The sequence below is a fragment of the Alosa alosa genome, chromosome 19 (assembly GCF_017589495.1).
Source record: "Alosa alosa isolate M-15738 ecotype Scorff River chromosome 19, AALO_Geno_1.1, whole genome shotgun sequence".
In the NCBI taxonomy this organism is placed as follows: domain Eukaryota; kingdom Metazoa; phylum Chordata; class Actinopteri; order Clupeiformes; family Clupeidae; genus Alosa; species Alosa alosa.
Window position 1 is genome coordinate 5,664,888 of NC_063207.1, and position 21,309 is coordinate 5,686,196.

The 21,309-nt window shown below is 44.9% G+C and overlaps 3 protein-coding genes across 9 annotated transcripts in view; 2 read left to right on the forward strand and 1 right to left on the reverse strand.

Moving 5' to 3' along the window:
• emilin1b (elastin microfibril interfacer 1b) overlaps positions 1-3,330 on the forward strand; it is a 35,095-nt gene extending 31,765 nt beyond the window's left edge. The window contains exons 8-9 of the mRNA XM_048228579.1: positions 181-315; positions 945-3,330. Of these exons, the coding sequence (XP_048084536.1) occupies positions 181-315; positions 945-1,267 (458 nt within the window). The 3' untranslated portion in view covers positions 1,268-3,330. The remainder of the gene's footprint in view (positions 1-180; positions 316-944) is intronic.
• A 1,489-nt stretch (positions 3,331-4,819) lies between these two features.
• On the reverse strand, positions 4,820-12,214 carry khk (ketohexokinase). Of its 4 annotated transcripts, XM_048270852.1 has the most exons (9): positions 11,735-12,214; positions 11,355-11,471; positions 10,516-10,650; positions 9,965-10,099; positions 8,275-8,347; positions 7,826-7,972; positions 6,837-6,925; positions 6,306-6,463; positions 4,820-5,536 (listed from the first exon to the last, which is right to left on the reverse strand). In XM_048270852.1, the coding sequence occupies exons 1-9, from the start codon at positions 11,824-11,826 to the stop codon at positions 5,439-5,441; spliced, it is 1,044 nt and encodes a 347-aa protein (XP_048126809.1). In that variant the 5' UTR covers positions 11,827-12,214; the 3' UTR covers positions 4,820-5,438. The 4 variants fall into 4 exon arrangements, with proteins under 4 accessions (XP_048126809.1, XP_048126812.1, XP_048126811.1 ...); XM_048270855.1 differs by lacking the exon at positions 10,516-10,650 and having other exon boundaries at positions 11,735-12,199; XM_048270854.1 differs by lacking the exon at positions 9,965-10,099 and having other exon boundaries at positions 11,735-12,198.
• Positions 12,215-12,307: 93 nt separating this feature from the next.
• ankef1b (ankyrin repeat and EF-hand domain containing 1b) lies at positions 12,308-21,072 on the forward strand. 4 transcript variants are annotated; one of them, XM_048270849.1, is made up of 10 exons: positions 12,308-12,523; positions 13,065-13,475; positions 13,973-14,172; positions 15,285-15,434; positions 15,829-15,952; positions 16,624-17,446; positions 17,914-18,140; positions 19,116-19,279; positions 19,416-19,550; positions 20,153-21,072. In XM_048270849.1, exons 2-10 carry the CDS (start codon positions 13,100-13,102, stop codon positions 20,306-20,308), a joined length of 2,355 nt encoding a protein of 784 aa, XP_048126806.1. In that variant the 5' UTR covers positions 12,308-12,523; positions 13,065-13,099; the 3' UTR covers positions 20,309-21,072. The 4 variants fall into 4 exon arrangements, with proteins under 4 accessions (XP_048126806.1, XP_048126807.1, XP_048126805.1 ...); XM_048270850.1 differs by having other exon boundaries at positions 13,088-13,475; XM_048270848.1 differs by having other exon boundaries at positions 12,308-12,451.
• The last annotated feature ends 237 nt before the right edge of the window (positions 21,073-21,309 follow it).

The window sequence follows — 21,309 nt, forward strand, 5'->3', positions numbered from 1 at the left end:
GGGGAATGAGTGGACACATGAAAAAATGTGCTTCAAAAGGTGGTGTTGAGCTTCAAAGAGCTCGTTAACAGTTGCGTCAGTGTGCATGTGTGCGTGTGCATGTGTGGAGTGTGCATGTGTGCAGTGTGCATGTGTGTGTAGTCGCTGAGCTCAAAGTGGTGATTATGTCATTATTTGTAGGAATGCCAGGGGCAGATGCCAACGTTCCACGCCTGTCCTTCTCAGCTGCGCTCACCAAGCCCATGGCCAACTCTGGCACTATAGTCTTCGACAAAGTCTTTGTCAATGAAGGACAGAGATATGATCCACGCACTGGTGAGTCACATGATCAAAGTATCATAACGGGACCTCATTTGAAGCCAAATTCCACACCTTTGTCATGATGATATTGATACCTTTGTCAATCTGGAGGGTTTCACAACTATGACATTCAGTCTGAAAGCTGCAGTTGGCAAGATTTTTTTGATCATATTCACTGAAACCGACACTATGCTCTGACAGAACAACATAAATCAGCCGGTTTTAGCAAAAAAACGCACTTCTACCTCCACCTAGAGCCTGTTATTTGTTTTGCAAAAATCCACAGCTCCCGGTTCTTCTGGTCCAATCAGAGCAGGGCTGTGTGAGATCTGACTGTTAATCACAGTCTGGTGCAGTCTGGTGCGCACTGACGAGCATGAATTCGATGAGAGGGTGCTCGGTGGTAGTGGGGGAGGGGCATGAGAGTTGTAAACATTCAAAAAGTCCCCTCAATCAGACTTGCCAACTGCAGCTTTAACTTTGATATTTATACTGTATGTGGAAATTTTAAAAATATTTTCAAGGAACATCAGGAAATATATGATAGGTTAGTCTCTTCAACAGTTTCAGTTTCCTAAACCTATTTCTAGGTCATTGAATTAAATTCTTTGTTTTTCAACCCTCCTCTTGAAACTGCTCTGCAGGTGTGTTCACGGCTCCCTTAGACGGAAGATACTTCTTCAGCGCCATCCTGACCGGCCACAAGAACGTTAAGCTTGAGGCTGTCCTGTCCAAGTCCAATTACGGCATGGCACGTGTGGACTCCGCTGGCTACCAGCCCGAAGGCCTGGAGAACAAACCAGTGGCCGATCTGAAGCCGACGCCCGGGGCCCTGGCCGTCTTCAACATCATCCTGCCTTTACAGATGGGGGATACAGTGTGTGTGGACCTGGTCATGGGCAAGCTGGCCCATTCGGTCGAGCCTCTGACCATTTTTAGCGGCATGCTTCTCTACGAAGACATTTAGGAGTGGACGACCTGCAGTCGTAGCAGTGGACTCTGGGATAGATCTGGCCGGATCAGTGTTGCCGGATTAGCGCCACAACTGAGCCAGAACTGGCTCAGATCCATGTCAGAGTCTGCTTCTATATGAGATGGCTATGATGAACACTGAGAGACTTCTTTCGGACTCACAGGACATTTGTGACGATCAACGAAACGACGGGGCCAGAAAATGACACTAAAAGAGATGTTTTAAACCCTCTGGGGGGCTGAGACACACTTTGTGGACGCGCCGGCACTCCCAATCTCATTTTCAATCCCGCTAATATGAACTAAACTGCTCAAAAGCAGAATATAATGTTAAAAAACGAACAAGAAAACTTGCCCTTGATATTAACCAAGCCAAAAATCAGAGAAGTTCTATAACAGATACTACTGCAGGATTTATTGTCATGTTTTGTTATCGCTGATAAAAATTTCTTGATTTATGTAAATCACTTCCGACATGGTTTATGAATACTCATCTTCTATGCGCCAAAGTTGACTGTGTGGTCATATCGACTTCCTGTACACCTTTCTCTTTGATGTTCCCCTGCCAAAGAAGCTCTACTCACAATCTGAGTTCAAGAATAAGCAGCTACTTGCTTAGCTTGTGGTTAAAACAGGGACGAAAAATAATTGTCTGTATCTTGATTTTGTTTGGTTTGGTTTGGTTTTGTTCTTAAATGAAAGCAGTTCACATTTGTGTGTGAATGTTGTGATTTCTGTGCACCTTTCTGCCTCCTGAGTCTGTTTTTGTAAGTAGTTTTGGCCCCGGCGTGACTGGGACTGTGCTGTTGTTGATGTCAGTGAAGGCGCTGTAATGGCCGCAGATGTGCCTCATTCGTTCCTGACACTCACCAACCTTCCAGAGGGGCCAGGGCCTTGATTGCCGTACAGACTGCAGGGCTGCTGGGGGAGTTAGTGATGCACGCCACCCCACTAACGTCCAGTTCAGGGCCTTCAAAAGCTCCTAGTTTGGGAAGGGGAGAAAATAACCCCTTAGAAGAGAGGGGAAAAAACGGAAGCAGGAGGATTTGATCTGGTCCCGTCGGGAGGACAGAGCTCGAAGAAACCTGGATCCTCCTTTCTCCTTCCTCCCCTGACACAAACCCCCCACCCCCACCTCTCCACCCCCACCCCCATCTCTCCACCCCCACCTCTCCAACCCCACCTCTCCACCCCTCAGGCACACGATTCCTTGAACGGCAGCCAAAAGCAACAAGAAACTAGTCTATGATAAACACAGCTCTCCTGCCTTCTCGAGAAGGACCAATTGCCGCTGTTAATGGAGGTTCATTGACGTGTTTACACGAGCCAATAAAGAAGACAATTAGATTTTCCTGTAGGCGCTTGACCACCAGGACAGCGACACACACACACACACACACACACACACACACTGACACCTCTAAAAGTAATATAATAATCTCCCCTTCCCCCCTCTCTCCTACGGCCAATGCGCCCAGGGTGATTCAGAGAGCCCCTGGAGGTACTGAGTGAGTGAGCACTGCTTTGCATTCACCATAAAAGCCGGTTTAAAACAAGTCTGTGTATCACACAAACACACACTCCTCTCCCTTTGCCACTAGTAGCAGTCAGTCCAGTTCCTCTTCAAACCACAACCCCAAGGAGGCCAAACTATGCTAAGAGCACATGACAACTCATATTTTCTAATGAATGCAGATCTGAAGTATTTTATAGCAATATAGTTGATTTTTTTTGTACAACAAAGGACAAAGCAATGTTATAAAACCTTTTTTTTCCTAATGTTTATAATTAAGGCTGCTAACATGATGTTGTGTACCGTCTGTTTTTTGGTCATACATAATTCTTCCTGGTTAGGAGGCAATAAATTCAGAGAACAGCATAACACTTCAAGTAGAAACACAATACTGAAAAAATACTGGCGTTTTGTTCAGCGCACAGCCAAAGAGACACTTCCTGTTTCGGAGCCACTTTTCGTCAGTGCCTTCTCACGGTTTACCCTCTTACCTTGAATGTGTATGTTGGCAACACGTGTGGTTCAAATAAAGATATTTAATTTTACACACCTCGGGTCCCCCTGCTTTGGGTTTATTTGGACATGTGTCAAGCAATCTGTTAGGAGCCCTTTCAAAGGAAAAAATGGCTCTTGTAATGGACTATAAAGGGCCTTGGTGTGTTAGCTGGGCACTTACAAATGATTTAATAATTTTATGCTTCACCCACAATGTGTCACCAGTTAAAACCAAGGGCTTTTGATTTGTAGGTAGGTTAGACGTTTTGTGAGAGCATTCACAGTGCTTTTACAAGACCTAAGATAAACAGAACAATGCAGAACAATAAATGATGGATTATGATTTATTATAAAATGCTTACTTTCAATGAACAGCATACATGTATAATCAGATAGCCCTGAATACTGTTTTTCCTGTTTACAACCCTGCAGAGTCTATTTGAGTGTTTGATGAATAGATCAATGGAAAGAACAACATATCTGAGTGTCCATCGGAGGAGATGTAGTTTTTGGTGGACAAAAGTCTGCTTTTCCCCTTGTTTTATTCCTCTTGGCTATTCTTCCCCTGTAAAAGACTCCGGTGTCTAGACAAAGGCGTTTGCAAGAGCTGTTTGCCCTCCATCACCTTCTCCCCCAGTAGAATGTGCTCTCTCTCTCTCTCTCTCTATCTCTATCTATCTCTCTCCCTCCCTCTTACTCTCTCTCTCTCTCTGTGGTATTTCACTGGGGTAGAGTAGAGCAGGCTACTCCTCTCTTTTATCTCCTAAACAAACCCACAATCAGCTAGCAAGGCAAAGTGCAGTGGCGGCGGCCTGCTCTCTCGCTCGCTCTCTCGCAAATATGACCGTCTGGAAGCACTGGAGCACAGCTGCGGCAGACAGAGCAGGATAATCTCATATTTGACAAGTGAAAAGGGTTCCGTTGGATTTCCCCCCTCTCGTTCCTGACTCTAACAGTTGGGATCTTGTAGCAGCTGGTGAAAAGTTACTTCCATGGCAGAGTGGGGCAAATGTTAAGCCAAGAGAGAAAGAGAGAGAGAAGCCTCTGATGCAATACTGAAGAGAAAACATTGCACTCGCAAGATGAAAAATGACCGAATGATCAAAAACGAAAAAGAACCATAAGCAGAGCTGAGCATGAGGCCCTTGGAGCTTTGAACTGAATAGGACTGAATAAAGAGGCCGCTCGTGTTCAGGGCACAACTGTTTGCTCCACTTTCTTCATGGGAAATGTTGCAAATTCTCACTCTCAGTGCTCTCTGTGCTGGTGTTTTTAAACTGTTAGCTGGCTTGTGTGTGCGTATGTGTGTGTGTGTGTGTGTGTGTGTGTATCAAAAGCCAGCTGTGTCTGGAACGGACAGGGTGTGATGGTATTGCATATCCTGTTTATCCTCATATTCTCATACATTCACACACATTAGCACACACACACGCAAAAACACACACATACTCAGACACACACACACACACAGATACTGTTTATATGCCAGGTGAAGATAGAGCTGTGTCTAATATTGAAGAATTGTGACAGGCAATTCAGGCTATTCGAATTGTGTTTATTGTCTGATGTACATGTAGTTGTACATGAAAAAAAAAACATTCTCACTGTCTAAATTAGACCTGATATTACTGTTAATTAACTTCGATTAGTCAGCAGTGCATCTAGATCAAGTACAACTAACAATTAGTAAAAGTGTGTTTGGTCATGTATTTTTAAAAAATGAAATAGCAGCAATTAGAACAATAACCAGTAGACAGTGTGAGTAGTAAAAACACAGAATTACCTATACAGATGCATGCGAATAACTACGCAACATTGAGCTTTCAAACTAGTTTATCATCCTTAATGATTCTCAACCAATCAAATTAGGGGTCACAGCGCTAGGCAGATGCTAGGCTCATGCTTCAAAGTTGTTTATCAACAGACGAGTCTTTCCGTTTGGTTGCTTTGGCCAATAGTGTGTATCTGTCTTGCTTTGGCCAAACCAAGACAGATACACACTCTCCCACACACACACCCAAACCTAATGTTGTGCAGATCAGAGCCAGAACGGGGCCAAAGCCGTTCCACAGCCTGCTGGCATGAGGGTTTTAAGTCCACGTCCAGGCCTGGAGAGGAGAGTGTTTTTGGGTCCTTCTCACGCCACCATCCACACCGCTCATGCTTTGACTGGCACGATGCCATCATACCCATGGACGCCACATTTTCTGCCCGCAACCTGGCAGCCGAACGACAGGGCCTTCTGCAGACTCCCTCCTGCAGAGGGAAATGGAGGAGACCTACTTTCAGACGTCTCAGACATGCTGCACACACACACACACTCTGAACATACTTCTCATACGTTCTCAGCCAGCACAAGATCTCCTGCTACCCCCTTAAAGGTTCAGTCTGTGATTCTAGACCAGTGTGGGTTTGATCAAATTGAGCTAATTTCTCCTCGTGCGTACTCTTACCCTGGTGCTCATACACATTCCTGGCTTTGTAAACAGGAAACAAACATAGTGGAATATATAGTACGTAAGGGACAACAGTCGCCGAGGTGTCCCATTATACAGAATTAATGGATGAGGCGGAGGCAAAGAACTCCCGGACACACAGCAGACAGTAGCTTGTTTACAGTTGATTCCATTGTTGTGAAGCCTGCTTCCAGGCTCAACCATCGTCCTACTATGGTTGTTATAGTTACCATTCATAAGCATTGATATGGAACGGTGATTAAACTTTTTTTTACCAGATCTACTTTATAGGTGTCCTGTTATTCAGAATTAATAGCCACCCCACCAGCCTATCAGAAAAGGGTATTTCTTCTCTCCGGATGATAAAGACCCATAAACAACTCCGGCCAATCATCATGCTGAATCTGGAGCACAGAAGGTGTCAACAACCCTTTGCCAGGATTGTGTATTACACCTTCAATGATATTGGTTATTTTCCAAATGATAGAATATGAAACATTCCATGGACAATTCAAGCCAATCTTGACATAAAGTAAGATGCACAGTGATGTGATGCTGTTTTTCCATACCTCTGGAGAGTGTGTAGATAACCGAGGCATTAAAAGTGTCGCCTGCACCAAGTGTGTCCACGAGCGCCTCAGGTGGGAAGGCATCCGAGTGGACGACTACGCCATCAGGACCCATGGCATCGGCACCTTTCTCTGCCCAGGCACAGATCAGCACAGCTCTGACAGGGACAGGAGACAGCAGAGGGGCATGAGCTAAGGCCCACAGGGTACGAGTCCTACTCCACAGCACTGCACTACTGACACCTGGTGGTCATTTTTAGAACTGCGCTCATGTAACCACCACGCACTGCATATAGTGCTGACTTGATACACATTCAGACAGAAGATAACTATGGCTCATTCTCATAGTGGACACAACAAAAGATTTACATGCATTTTTTGTTGCAACAGACAGTGCTCCTTCAAAATAGTCTTCAAAATGTCTGGATCCTCCAAAGCACCCACAATTCTCTACAAATATCTAGGTAGAATTTGTTTTAAAATCCTACTCATCAGTATCTTCTAAGACAGGATGTAAGTGTGATGTCTTACCCCTTCCTCACTCGACTGTACAAGCCCTTCAGTGCACTGGGAGCGGAGTCGAAGCCGAAGTGTTTCGCTACATCCTTACTGACAAACACCTGCCAGAGCAGAAACGCACATCGTGCACAATGTGCAATTTAGTGAACCAGCTCTTATTAGTGAACCATCTCTCTCCCACAGCTGAGGTTTATACTCTAGTGCAGGTAGAGGTCAGAATGCCTGGATTTCTTTTCGGGTACATTTTCAAAACAGATGCTTTACTTTACATTATGGGGTTTAACGCTCATCCTTAACATAATATTGGCCTAAGGTTCATCATTTCAAAGACATACAACAGAAATATGCAGTGCAGTGCATTAAGTATTTCACCACTTCCAACCCACTCCACCTAAGCCATGCTTCTTGCTGGGGATGATAATAAACTCTTCAGTACCCAGAAAAGTTATGGGATCATCAGAGGTGGACGAAGTACTCAAAATGTACTTAGTTTACTGTCCACCTCTGGGGATCATTCCCCAACTGCCCCCATTGTGCCCTTGAGCAAGGCACTTTACCCCAAGTTGCCCTGGGGACAATGGCCCCCTGTAATATAATTGATGTATGTAAGTCGCTTTGGATAAAGGCATCTGACAAATGATTAAGTAAGTATAAGTATAAGTAAGTATATATACTCTTTTGATCCCGTGAGGGAAATTATCCCAATCCATGAATTAGTGAAACACACTCAAGACACAGTGAACACACAGTGAACACACAGTGAGGTGAAGCACACACTAATTCCAGCGCAGTGAGCTGCCTGCAACAACAGCGGCGCTCGGGGAGCAGTGAGGGGTTAGGTGCCTTGCTCAAGGGCACTTCAGCCGTTCCTACTGGTCGGGGTTCGAATCGGCAACCCTGCGGTTTCAAGTCCAAAGCACGAACCAGTAGGTCACGGCTGCCCCCTAGTAACTAAGCCTGGCGGACCTTCCTGGGTGCGGTGGGCGAACAGGTGGCCTTACCACGTCCCCATACTGGAACAGCTGGTAGAGCGGCTCCCTGGTCTTCTCGATCTCCACCGAGATGGTGACCCTCTCCTTCTCTGTGGCTGACCGGTTAAACTCCTCCACCCTCTTGATCATCTTCACCTGCTCCTCAGCGTTACGACCCTAAAGATGCACAGGTGAGATGCACAAGTGAGACACAGATTCAGACACAGATGCAGTTTTTACAGTTGTCCGTACATTTGTGTATACTTTAGATATACAAACTGTATATTCTGTGTGTTGCAAGACAATGAAAAATAGAGACACAGTCATTGTGAAACTGTGTATGTCTAATGCATACACAAATGCACAAATAAACATATTGAATTACAAATATATAAATATATTTATTGGCATATTGCTTAAAAACATCGGTATGGTTACTGTGTGGTACTTATATTCCACACAGGTCCATGGTGTCCCACCTCCCAGTGAATCCATCTGTACTGGCTCAGGTCCACCTGGGAAAAGTCCTCAGCAGTGACATCAGGCAGGTTTCTGAACAAACACGTGAACTCCAGTGAGACACATTAAACATCCATGATGGCACCATCTCTAAATCTTCCGTCTCTAAATCAGATCGCATGTATGAATTTATAATATTCCCATATGCTGGTTTTATACATGCATGCATACATACATACATACATACATACATACATACATACATACAGTAAATAGTATTGTATTAGTACTGTTATGAACTTGTAGAGTAAGTTTTGAATCATCAAATTTCAGTAAGTTTTTCATCATCAAATCATGATGTTTGTGTGTTGTAGTGTGTGTTGTGTTGTAGTAGACACAACAGCAGTGTGTTCTAAACTAGAAGTGCTCACAGACGCAGAGGCCTTCAAGTGTTAAAACACTGTAGCTAATGCTCTGTGTCACCACACTCTCATCAATGAAATGCTCGCAGTGTTCACTTTTAATTTCTTTGTCAATATAAGCACTCAATTGCATAGACAGCCATGCCTTATTGGACCAATCAGATAATCAGTCATGCAATCATGCAGCATTTCATTTTAATATGTTAGCATGCACTGCTAATGCAGAATTAGTCAGGGTCATTAGTGCCACCTTATTAGAGACTAAATTATGCTGAATTAACAGTCCCACTGCAGAAGAACGCCTTATGACAACTTCCTCCTATAACTGAGACTCCACAGGACCTCCAAAGTATACACTGAGACTCTACACACTCATTATAAGACCTCCTTAAGGTAACATACTTACTACATCAAGCCAACCATAACCACTTAGTATTCACTTGGAGTTGATATATGACCTGCCTGCCTCCCTTTCTTCTTGATGGCACTGACTTGCATCTACTAGAAACTACTTTCATCTTAAGTTCCTACATAATTCCTACATAAAGCAATATCAGTACTCAAGTGGTAGTGTCTTATGTAATACTAGAATTTTTACTAAGATGGACTCACCTTAAGAACTTTCAATGCAGTATTATTACATCAATGAAAACACCCGGGCCCTGCTCCATGAGAGAGTTAATGGTTGTATTTTTATAAAATATAATGGATGCATCGCAACTACCCTTCTTTCTGAAACGTTGCCTCATTCATTCCTCTATTTTACAAGCAAAGTTTAGGTTTCAGACAAACAGCCTTGTGTGATTCAGGGGCAGCTGTGGCCTATTGGTTAGGGCTTCGGACTTGTAACTGGAGGGTTGTCGGTTCGAACCCCAACAGTAGGAGCAAGGCAACTAACCCCTCACTGCTCCCCGAGCGCCGCTGTAGCAGGCAGCTCATTGCGTCGGAATTAGTGTGTGCTTCACCTCACTGTGTGTTCACTGTGTGCTGAGTGTGTTTCACTAATTCACGGATTGGGATAAATGCAGAGACCAAATTTCCCTAATGGGATCAAAAGACTATTATATACTTATACTATACTTCTATTTTACAAGCAAAGTTTAGGTTTCAGACAAACAGTGTTGTGCGATTCTTCCACCCCTGGTCATCTTGGACCCCTAGTCTGACCCTGACCACGTCCCTGCAGTGGAACAGGCATTCCCTATTAAAGCCCAGAGGGGTACACGACACATGCCATCCACCGCCACGAGGCCAGCGATCGCCTTTCGGCCGGAGTTGCTTGTCTTACGTGTCGGAGAGCACAACGGTCCGTGAGCCGTTGGCAAGGGAAACCACACAACAAGCGCATGGAGTCTCCCCCTCCTTCTGCCACGTCACCCCAGAAATGTCCACCCCACGCCGCTTAAAGTCCCCCGTGATGAAGCTACGACAGCACACCAGACAGGGAAAAGGAAGAGAAGAATGACCCACACTGGACCGTACACCAACTAACGCGGACAGATGAGAGACCACGGCCAGGGCCGAAACATAAACACACACACAGGCAGCTGAGAGAGAAGAGCTGTCATCACCTTAGCACAGCTGAAATCACCTGGAGAAACAGCAAACAGGACTGGTTAGTAAGAGAGCGTGTCTGTCAACGGCTGCGGATTGACGAGTTCGACCCTCAGCAGAGTGGCTGGTCATATGTGTGTGTGCACCATATGGCCATAGTAATCACACTCACATGCATCCATGCATGTACTCACACACAACAAACACACACACACACACACACACACACACACACACACACACACACACACACACACACACACACACACACAGTCCCACACAAACCTGTTCATGTGTAGGATGGTGCGGCTGCCTGTTGTAAAATTGCTGATGACCATAGAGGCAGGAAAGGAGCTTCCTGGACACTCCAGCAGAAGAGAGATGTCAATCTGGTACAAGTGAAAGTCATTCAAGACGAAGCTACAGAGACAGATCAGCATGAAAGAAACTCTCTGGAGCAGAACAGGAACGAGGTAATGGATGCTAACTGGGCAAACACTTCATAACAAGCACACAAGAGAGAGGCTGAGAGAGAGAGAAAAGAGAAGAGAGAGAGAGAGAGAGAGAGAGAGAGAGAGAGGTATAAAACTGAACTGAATCCAGCTCCTGACAAACTGTACCTAGAAACGAGAGCATTCATAATAATACACTGTAACAAGTAATGTAATGCAAGTAAATACAAGTAAAAAGAGAGACATTACAAACAAAAAAGCTGAATATTTGAGAGACAAACACTGACATAACTCTGAAAGCTGATTTAAAAACGACAGTATACACATGGATTTTGTTCATCTTTAGTATGTTATTGTTATATTTTTCCTTTTTCTGGGTAAAAAAGGAGATCAGAACTATTTTTTGAATTTCAGCTTCAGTCTGGGCAAGGTCCAGATTATGTCAATAATGCGCCATGAATATGGACAGCTATGTAAAGCTACTATTTTCTGTCGCTAGAGGGCAGGCTTTTACAAGCAGATCTGCCAACGTGAATTTTAGTTGAGTAGCCTAAACTTCAGGTGGGAAACAATAAGGGTCGATTCTGCCATATGGCATTTATCTGCGTGACAACGTGCACATCCTATGGATACAGAACATCTTAGTTTTGAGCAATGAAAGCTAGCACTTACTCAGCAACGGGTCCTGGTGCCAGAGACCCCATAAACGCGCATGGGGCTCCCAGTAACGACAGGACCGTACAGGAGTTGGACGAATTCCCCCCACGTTGCCATCTCTGTGACAGACACCTGAGTAGGACAATAAATAGTGCTACTGGAATGGACAGGTTTTCATGCATGGTGCAGTGCAGCAGCATATGCTATCTGATTGTTTCTGTAAGACAGTGTTTATATTAAGAATGCATGCATCATAACGAAGACTATGTAGTAGCTCTTTACCTTCGCACAATAGTATGTCCAGTTTCATAACCACAAGCTACTACACAATAGTGCCCTAAATAATATGATCATCATCCATCCATTCATGCATCATCCACGGAGAGATTAGCTACCTGCTGTCAGTGTCCTCTTCCGGATATTTATCCACAACGTTGATGATATCTAAACACACCAACCCTATGCAAAGTATCTTCTTCTCCCCCATATTCCTTCCTTTTGATGACACTCAATGTGAACTTTGAATCGTCGTCCTGGATTCAGGTCGCGCATGAGTGGTCTTTGAACTCTGGACTTTGTTTACAACTAGCAGTTCATTCAAACATGATTCAACATGGCTTCCTCGTGAAAATTCCGATTGGTTCCGAAAGCAACCGAAAGTAGATCAGTGAACGTCAGTATGAAACCAATGATGATCACAAATGAACTGATAATACATGGTTTCAGTTTTTGCTACAAATTAGGTTACAGTTCTGTTTTTTTTTCGTGCAAATTTAATTGTAATATGATATACTTTTGTGAAAATGCCGACCAAATAATTTTTTTTAAATCGTCATAACCCAAAGTAGCCTACCATGGCTTCTAGAACTTAATGTTGAACAATGATTAGAACACAAACCCGTTCTTCAAGGTCGCGACACTGTTTCACTGAATGGTTGCTCTGGATACATGAAACATGAGAAACCACACTCTCAGCAATAATATTGCTGTGCTTGCTCTGCAGTATTCGCTCTACATTTCATTAATCTGCAATCATGATACTCAGCCGAATGAGATCCCTATAATACTCTTTCATCTTTCATCTAAGTGGCTAGTATTCGGAGTAAACCGAGGTAGGCCTCATTGCTTTATGGATATTGTCTGTAATTTCTTCAGATAACACACTGCTGGAGAAAGGTTGAAAGGTAATCAAGTCTGTTATTAGGAACATAGTCCAAATAAAACAAAGATAGTGTAGCGGCTAGTGTAGTGATCTTCTGCACTTCCTAGTATTCCTTGGAGTCCTTAGAAACAAGTGTTGAATGTTCATTTCCCAGTGTGCTTTGCTGGACATTCATAACTTTTTAGTTATTAAATCATTTAAATGTTATTTGTAGAAGCCTAATATCGTAGAAGATGTAATACTTCCCAAAGTACAGTATGTTCTTTCATGCAGTGTAATGTTACACTGAAACAGCTACCCTTTGAGTGCAGATGGAACAACTAGATTGTAAGCCATTGAAGTTGATGTTGTTAATGTTAATGAGTAATCCAGATCTTTCTGACATAAATAATGCTGAAGTCATTAATATAGAAAACAAGATAGTTGCCTATATGATGCAAGATTAACATTCTAGACAATATGTTATAGCAGAGAGTAGTGTTACACAGATTTGCAGTGACGTGGAAATTGTATCTTGTTTATATTCATGTCTTGACGCACCATCTTGGACCTCCGTAACCCAGGCTTGTCTCCTGCCCCACCCCAGCCAGGGTGAAGTATGGTTCCGGGGGTCCAGAGGGTGCTGAAGAGCTCAGTGGCCCATAGCCGGCTGGAGGTGCTGCAGGTCTACAAGCTGCTGCAGTGGGTGCGTCAGGGCGACACCGCACAGATCGAGAAGATGGTGCGCATGGGCGTGCCCAACCTCATCAACATGGCAGAGCCGGCCGAGGGACGCGGAGCGCTGCACCTGGCCGCCGTGGCTAACGACACCGACATGGTGGAGTTCCTGCTGTCGCTGGCTGCCCACCCCAACATCCAGGACAAGAAGGGGAGGACGCCCGTCATGCTGGCGGCTGAGCTGGGACATGATACCGTGATCAGTCTGCTGGCCAAGAACCACGCCAACATGGTGTTGACCGACGCCGAGGGCCAAGGTGTGGCCACTCAGAGCTGACTGTGCAGTTTGGTAGTTGGGATGAGAGTTTGGAAAGGTGTGTGTGTGTGTGTGTGTGTGTGTTAGGGTTAGGGTTAGGGTTAGAGGGATGAGAGTTTGGGAAGGTTTCTTACCCTGGGTCTGCAGATTAACATATTATGTGTGTGTGTGTGTGTGTGTGTGTGTGTGTGTGAGAGAGAGAGAGAGAGTACATACTGTATGAGTGTACATGCACTGTACTGTATGTCTTGACCAAATTGTTTTAGAAGTGTTTAGTGTGAGGTGTGTGTGTGTGTGTGTGTGTGTATGCTAGTGTGTGTGTGTGTGTGTGTGTGTGTGTGTGTGTGTGTGTGTGTGTGTGTGTGTGTGTATGAATGTGTGTGTGTATGCATGCGTGTGTGTGTGTGTGTGTGTGTGTGTGTATGCAGATGTGTGTGTGTGTGTGTGTGTGTGCTGCTTTGTGAGTGTAGTAGCCCATACCTCTGCCCTGCACTGCAGGTGTGCTGTTCTACTGCATCTCCCCCACCAAGCGCCACATGCGCTGCCTGCAGACGGTCCTCAGTGGCAAGGCCAACGTCAACAACGTCTCGGCCTCGGGGAAGCATGTGTTCGTGCTGGCCTGTAAGCACGCTCAGGACTGCGAGAACATGTGCATCAGCATCCTCGAGAGAGGAGCCAATCAGAACGCAACCGATGAGGTCACACAGCCTTTAACTCTACACCCTGAGCTCACAGCAGAGAACAGTGCTAGGAATGGTCATATATGAGTAATCCTTCAGTTTAAACACAGTCCTCCTAATTAGGATATTCTCTGTAGTGTCTTCAGTAATATGTTTACAGTTATTTCTCAGTTCAGTCCAGTATTACAAGTGGTCATGTACAAAATGTCAGTGGTGTAGTCTAGGTGATACCCAGTATACCCACTTAAAAAGCATCACCATCTGAATATACCCACTTAAAATAGATAAGGATAGGTATTAACATTTGGGGTTGATCACAGTATATCCACTACAGCCAACTACTACATCACAGTATACCCACTACAGCTAACTAGATTACACCACTGCAAAATGTACTTTTACTTGTCAATTTTTCCAACCATTTAGTGGACAATGCATGTCCTCATTCCCTTATAATTCTATTGTTAAGTGAATAAGAGCTTCTGTTTATCACAATAAGTTTCGGTTTCGTCTTCCCCTCTCGTCGTTGATTGGCCTGACATTTTTCTTGTCTGAGGGAAACGGTTATGAACTGTGGTGTTCCACACTACATCTCCCTGAAAGAAGATCTAGGTGGGCGAGGCCAGGTTGATTCCGTGTAGCCTTTAAGAAAATGGTCATCCTACTACTCACTTGTTGCCTCAACCTGATAAAATCCTATTTTCCCGGAAGCCTGGACCTTACCCAACCCCTTACCCAACTAGGCCTACAGTATTACTCTGTTAAAGTTAAGCGATTTTGTTTTAGGTGATGGTGACAAGGTTTACAAGTTGCAAAAACCGGCTGGCTGCACTAGTAAACATTTTTTTGACAAAAAAGCTGTTGGGCCCGTGACGTCAGAAGTAACAACCTAATAACACTAATTCTCTGGTAATGGTAATGTAATGTGCTAAAAAGGAAACGTACATTTCAGTCTAGATTTAATGTTCTTATTTTAATGCCCTGTCACACTTCTATTTTTATGTTATGTGCTGTGTTCTTTGTTTTCTTATTTTGTTGTTGTTGTTGTTGTTGTTTGTGCTGCTGTGAAGCTCAGTAACATCTATTACATTGAGCTGGAGTTGGTTTGCTACCTTTCTGTGTGTTAACAGGCCACCGGGCTCTCAGCACTGATGGAGGCGTCAAGGGCAGGAGCCATCGAGTTAGTGAGGGCCATCCTATACAGGGGAGCCAACCCCAACATGCTGGACAAGAAGAAGATGAACGCTGCCCATTTCGCAGCTGAGGGAGGCTACTTGGATGTAGGTCTCAGTTGATAAAGTGAGAGTTAACTGGTATTATTAAGCTGAAGCTTTTATCCATAGTGGTGGGTTTGGAAATCGAACCTGGGATGACCAATTGTCAGGCGGTGTGGTGATCTCTTGTTGATGTTTGATCTTGGTAATTGTAGCAATCCTTTGTGTTTTTAAGTTTTAACCCTTAAATGGATACGGTCACACCGCTGTGACGGGAATGTTGGAAAATGAATGTTCTAAACAATATCTGGGTTCATTGAATTCAACATAGAATTTTAGATCCTAGAATTGTTGCGGAACAGAATCATATGTTAAAATGTTCAAAAACCCACACCTTGCCATGACATAAGCATCTCTGGGTGATCCTGTGGTCCTGATGCTGTTGTATGGTCTCTTCCAGATTCTGCAGCTCCTGTCTGCATGCTCTGCTAATTTCGCTGCGGCTGCAGTGGATGGGAACACACCTCTGCATTTGGCTGCTGCAGGTGGCTTTGCAGAGTGCTGTCGCTTCCTCTGTCAGCGTGGTAAGTTAGTCAACCAGGTACCCAGTATGGCATGCTGTTTTACATCCAGGCTAATGTCTCTTTGTCGGCCATGTTATGTTGGGGCAGCCGTGGCCTACTGGTTAGGGGTTCGGGCTTGTAACCGAAGGGTTGCCGGTTCGATCTCCGACCCAGTAGGAAAAATGTGGGCTAACCCCTCACTGCTCCCCGAGCACCGCTGTAGCAGGCAGCTCACTGCTCCAGGTTAGTGTGTGCTTCACCTCACTCTGTGTACACTGTGTGCTGTGTGTGTTTCACTAATTCACGGATTGGGATAAATGCATACACCAAATTTCCCTCACAGGATCAAAAGCGTATATATACTTATACTTATTCTTATGTGTACTAACTGAGGGACTTGACTCCATTTGTTTGGTGAGTTGTGGACAGTGCGAGATACAGATTTAGTTTAACGTAAGATTTAGATTTAACTTAAGGTGAAAATTGGAGTATGGGCAGTCAGTTGCGAAGTCTTTCACAGGCCTTTTTAGAGTTAAGGTTGATTTGACCTGTATGTTGAAAGTTCGTTAAACAGTAATTCAATTGTTACTAATTTTACTTATTCACTTATTTATTCAGGACCATTAAAGTGAAATATACCGTATCTGTGTGTTGACTTTGAACCTGGTGTGTTTTGTTGTTGTTTGTTTGAGGCGCCAACCCCAAACTGAAGAATGAGGAGGGTCTAGTCCCAAAGCAGATGGCCAAAGATAAGGCTGCGGTGAAGGAACTCAAGAAGGCTGAGCGACTCTTCACAAAGCTGTCCAAGCCTGGCACCGTGAACCCAAACGAGCTGTGGGCCCTGACTCTGCACGATTGGTCCTTTGAGCATGAGGCTGCCCTCCGCACCAGCTTCGAGGCTGCTGAGAACGCGGAGGATTCCGTGGTCACCGTCACCAAGGCTAACTTCCTGTCTGTCCTGCGCGAACATCACGCGCCGGTTGATGACGAACAGCTGCAGAAGATTGTGGTGGGTCACGATTCAAAGCGGGAGGGTCTGATTGACCTGGACGAGTTCTTCAAAGGTCTGAAGTACCTGCAGAAGCCGTACGTGCTGTCCTCATATGGACCCAAGAAGAAGAAGGGCGGGGCTAAGGGTGGGAAGGGCAAGAGGAAGTTCACTCTGCCCATGCCCATCTGCGTCCTGCCCGAGGAGCAGGTCAGCAGGCGCGACAGCACTGCACCGCCCGACTACATGATCAACAGCTACCAGCAGTTCACCGACACCAAGCGCTTCGACCGCGACAACCCTCCCAGCCACCCCATCGAGGACGACTCGGCGTGGTACATCGACGAGCCGGAGCAGATCTACGTCAACATCAACTACTGTGTAAAGATCGGCGACCTAGAGTCCCTCAGCCTGGCCTTTAGTCGGAACGTGCCAGTCGACATCCATGACCGCTACTACAAGACGCCACTCATGACCGCATGCAGCAGTGGTAACTATGGGGTGGCCAGATACCTCGTCAGCCTCGGGTGAGAGAGAACATCGGTCACAAGCGGGGAAAGTCCTTATGTCATGCCAATGCTGTTATGTCATGAATTGATAACTACATTGCATCTATTACATACAACAGAAATATATAGTTGTATATTTTAATATTTTAAGTACTAGTCATTTGATTTTATGTGACAAAAATTACCTTTAGATTGCTGTGTGCCTTATAGACAAGTGTTAACTTCATTACTTTATGTTAACTTCATTATCAAGAATAATAATATTATTTACTTATTATTGGAACATAATACTAATCTAATCAATCACTAATCATCATTGTTGTTTAAGTTCATTTCCACAGACGTACCATAGACACATTTATACTGATTGTGATTGTAGTATAAGGTGCATAAGCTTGACGTGCTCATTGTAAAAAACAGCAACACATGAGGTACAACTCCAGCCTCTGCACTGATAACTACGGTGCCTCTGTGTGCTCTCAAAGGGCCAATGTGAACGCCTGCGATCAGTTCAACTGGACTCCTCTCCACCACGCCTGCCACGCCGGACAGGTGAACATCATCGACCTGCTCGTCCAATCAGGCGCGGTGATCGAGGCGACAGCCATGAATGGCTCCACCCCCCTGATCAGAGCCATAGAGAGCTGCAGGCCCAGCTGTGTGGATTACCTCATCAAGGCCGGGGCAAAGGTCACCGCCGAGAACAAGAAAGGTGTCTTTACACACACTCAAACACTCTAGGTTTAAAGGTATCCCATGCAAATCATATAGTAGCTTCAAAGTCATTTTGATGGTAAAGTTACTTGTTACAGGGAGAATCATGCATATTTCGCAGCTCTAGCCTACCCCTCTACTGTGAACCAACCTTGCAGCTTAGCTCGACTCGGAGAATCACAAATTAATTGACGACAATTGTGCGATAGTCTACTAATTGTATGAAATCACGTAATATTGCCTTGTCAGTCAGTCACAGACATGTCTCTGATTATTTTTGTCGTTTGGAAAGGTGCTGTGTCAAAGGGGATAGGTGCTAGCCAAAAAAACTTTTTTTGATCACAGTTTTCTCTACAGAGCTCCCCCTACAGCTTTAGAGTATATATTTTACGACGCTCCTCATTCGGTCAGTTTGCCGTTTCCTCTTCCAACAACAGTTCTGCTCACTTTCTGCTACTTTTCGCCGGCGCTGTCATGATGATGAATGTCTGAGAAACTTTATCACTACCTTGTTCTAGCCGGTGCCTGGCATGTATGTGATTAGTGCCGTAATGCAATTTGTTACATCATGAAACCACAAGACTTTCTGACTCTGATGACGGCGGCTTGCTGGACCAAAGTTGCAAGGCTGGTTTTTCCGCTCACAGACGCTAGGGGGAAGCGAGACGGCCACCATGAAAAATGATTAATTATTATTAATTCAACCTGGAGAAAGCCTTAATAATAATGATAAATAACCATTCCAATGACTCTTAAGCTCGTAAGTTAAGGTAAATTAAGATAAAAAAAAATGCATAGTTCTCCTTTAATATTTTCATGGCACCTTATAGGTTCATGCTATGACTCTAGTAAAATACAGCATGTGGGAGGTCTTCATTATTTAGCCATGTACAAAACTGGCAAGGGAACACAATATTTGTATGGTAGGAAAAAAATGTATCTCTGCAGTTTTAACCTTGTTTACCTGTTTTAGAGCAAACTTGTATTGATATCGCCCGGTCCTATGGGGATCCCAGAATAGTGGACTTGATCCAGGATAAACTGGACACGATGCCCAAGCCCAAAGACAAGGGGAAAGGGAAGGGTGGTGGGAAGCCTGCTGCCAAAGCCAAACCGACCCCTGCTGCTAAAGAAAAGGTGTGCCTTGCTTCGTTCTATTTCTTCAGAAAACACATTCTGTCTGTGGGGTTGAATGACTGACTGATGGGTTCATTTTATTTGTTTTTGTTTGTTTTTGTTTGTTTTTTGTTTGTTTTTGTGGTGCGTTGAGCAGCTAGATGCGGACACGTCGACGTCCCTGGAGGTGGTGGTGAAGAAGGAGACCCGGAGGGACAGCATCATAACGCTCAACACGCGCATCGCTAGTGGAGCCGTCAAGCAGCTGGACATCAGCTTCACGCCGAGGACTGTGAGAGCGAACACACACCATGTCTCTCTCACAGGCACACACAGCACGCAAACACAAATGCACACACACACACATGCACATACAGTATACACACACACACACATGCACATACAGAACACACACACACACACACACACACACACACACACAGTAACTGTGGTGCTTTTTTGTTTTGTGGTGTGGTTTGTGTCTCTGTGCATGTGACCAATTTCCGACCAACGACCAATTTCAACCAGAGCAGGGCCGTCCCTCTCTATCTTCAGGAAACCTTTAAAGACCCAGCTCTTTGGAGAGTAGCTCCTCTCCTAACACATCTCCTAACACATCTAACAAACCCAAATGTGCCTATCATGCACCTCCTTTTCATCTCCTAACACGTCTAACAAACCCAATGTGCACCTCCTTTTCATTTAGCTCCTTTGACTACTCTTCTGGCTGGTACTTATACTCTAGTTTCCTTGTGGTGTTTGCAAGGTAGGATTGATTGTTACATTGGTGTGTGTGTGTGCTTTGTGTGTGTGCTTTGTGTGTGTGTGTGTGTGTGTTTCTGTGTGTGTGTGTGTGTGTGTGTGTGTGTGTGTGTTTATGTGTGGGTGTGACAGGTGTGGGGAAAGCAGCTCACCACTGACCAGCTGATTGAGAGAAAGGAGGATCGTCGCGAGCAGCTCTCTTACGAGGTGGACTTCGAGGACTTTCTCATGCCTTTCAACAAGAACATCGTCACCAAGGCGCAAGAGTTGGGCGGCTCCGACAACTGACCACAGACCCTCTCTGAGACCGTCCATCATCTGACCATCAGCCTCTCCTCATTTCACCACACAGCATGTTAAGCTATGAATGTTTGAACACATATGTCAAGTCTGTTCCTTTTGCTCTTCTGCTGGATAAAACTGTGCCAAACCCTGTTATGTGGAATAAACTCAGCTCCGGAAACCACGTTTGAAGTGAGACTGATTACTCCGCGGGCCTCGGGAGTTTATTTCCTCTCTGGCACGGAAGATAAACTCATCTCCTGCCACTTACTGAGCGGGGCGAGGCACGGTGCGGACTTCACCTGCGTTTGCTGACTGGGTACAAATCCCTTGCTGTGAGTGCCACCTGTCTTCGCACCATCCCCCCCTCCGCCTCTCCACCACCACTCCAGTGCCACCACGCCCCATGGATCTGGCACGGTCTGGCACGGTCTCCCCGCGGTCTCGAACAGGGTCGAGCAGAGATGTGGGAATGTCACGGTGAAGGATATTGGTTTCATTTGAAGGCTGTTTAGTTTGTTTTTTCTCCTCTTGTGGTGGACTTGCCAATATGTCTCTACCTCCAATGACCTTGTCTCTCCAGCAGGGGGCAGTGCTGTTCTTGGACGTATAGAATGTTCTTAGAATGCTCTAAAATTCTAAAATGTTACCATGCAGAATCCCCCCAGGCCTTTTGCACAATTTAGACTTTTCTTCAACATTTACAAACATGATGTGACTGGGAATGGGTACAGTATTACATAGAATAATAAAACAAAAGTTTACAAAGACCAGGGAATTTAATTGAATTATGTTTTACCAGGATGAGTTCAGCAGAGTAGCGCTTGTTGTGGGCTGGTCTGCAGCGCTCAGTATCAGTAATCAATAAGATGTCTGCAGGCCTGCAAGTAGATTCTTTCCGAGGGAGTTCAGCAGTGGACTCCATGTGATTGGGTTACACGGAGGTAGAGAAGAGGGAAGTTTGTTTCCATGTGAGACATTCAGACAGGACGAGCAAACACCTGCTA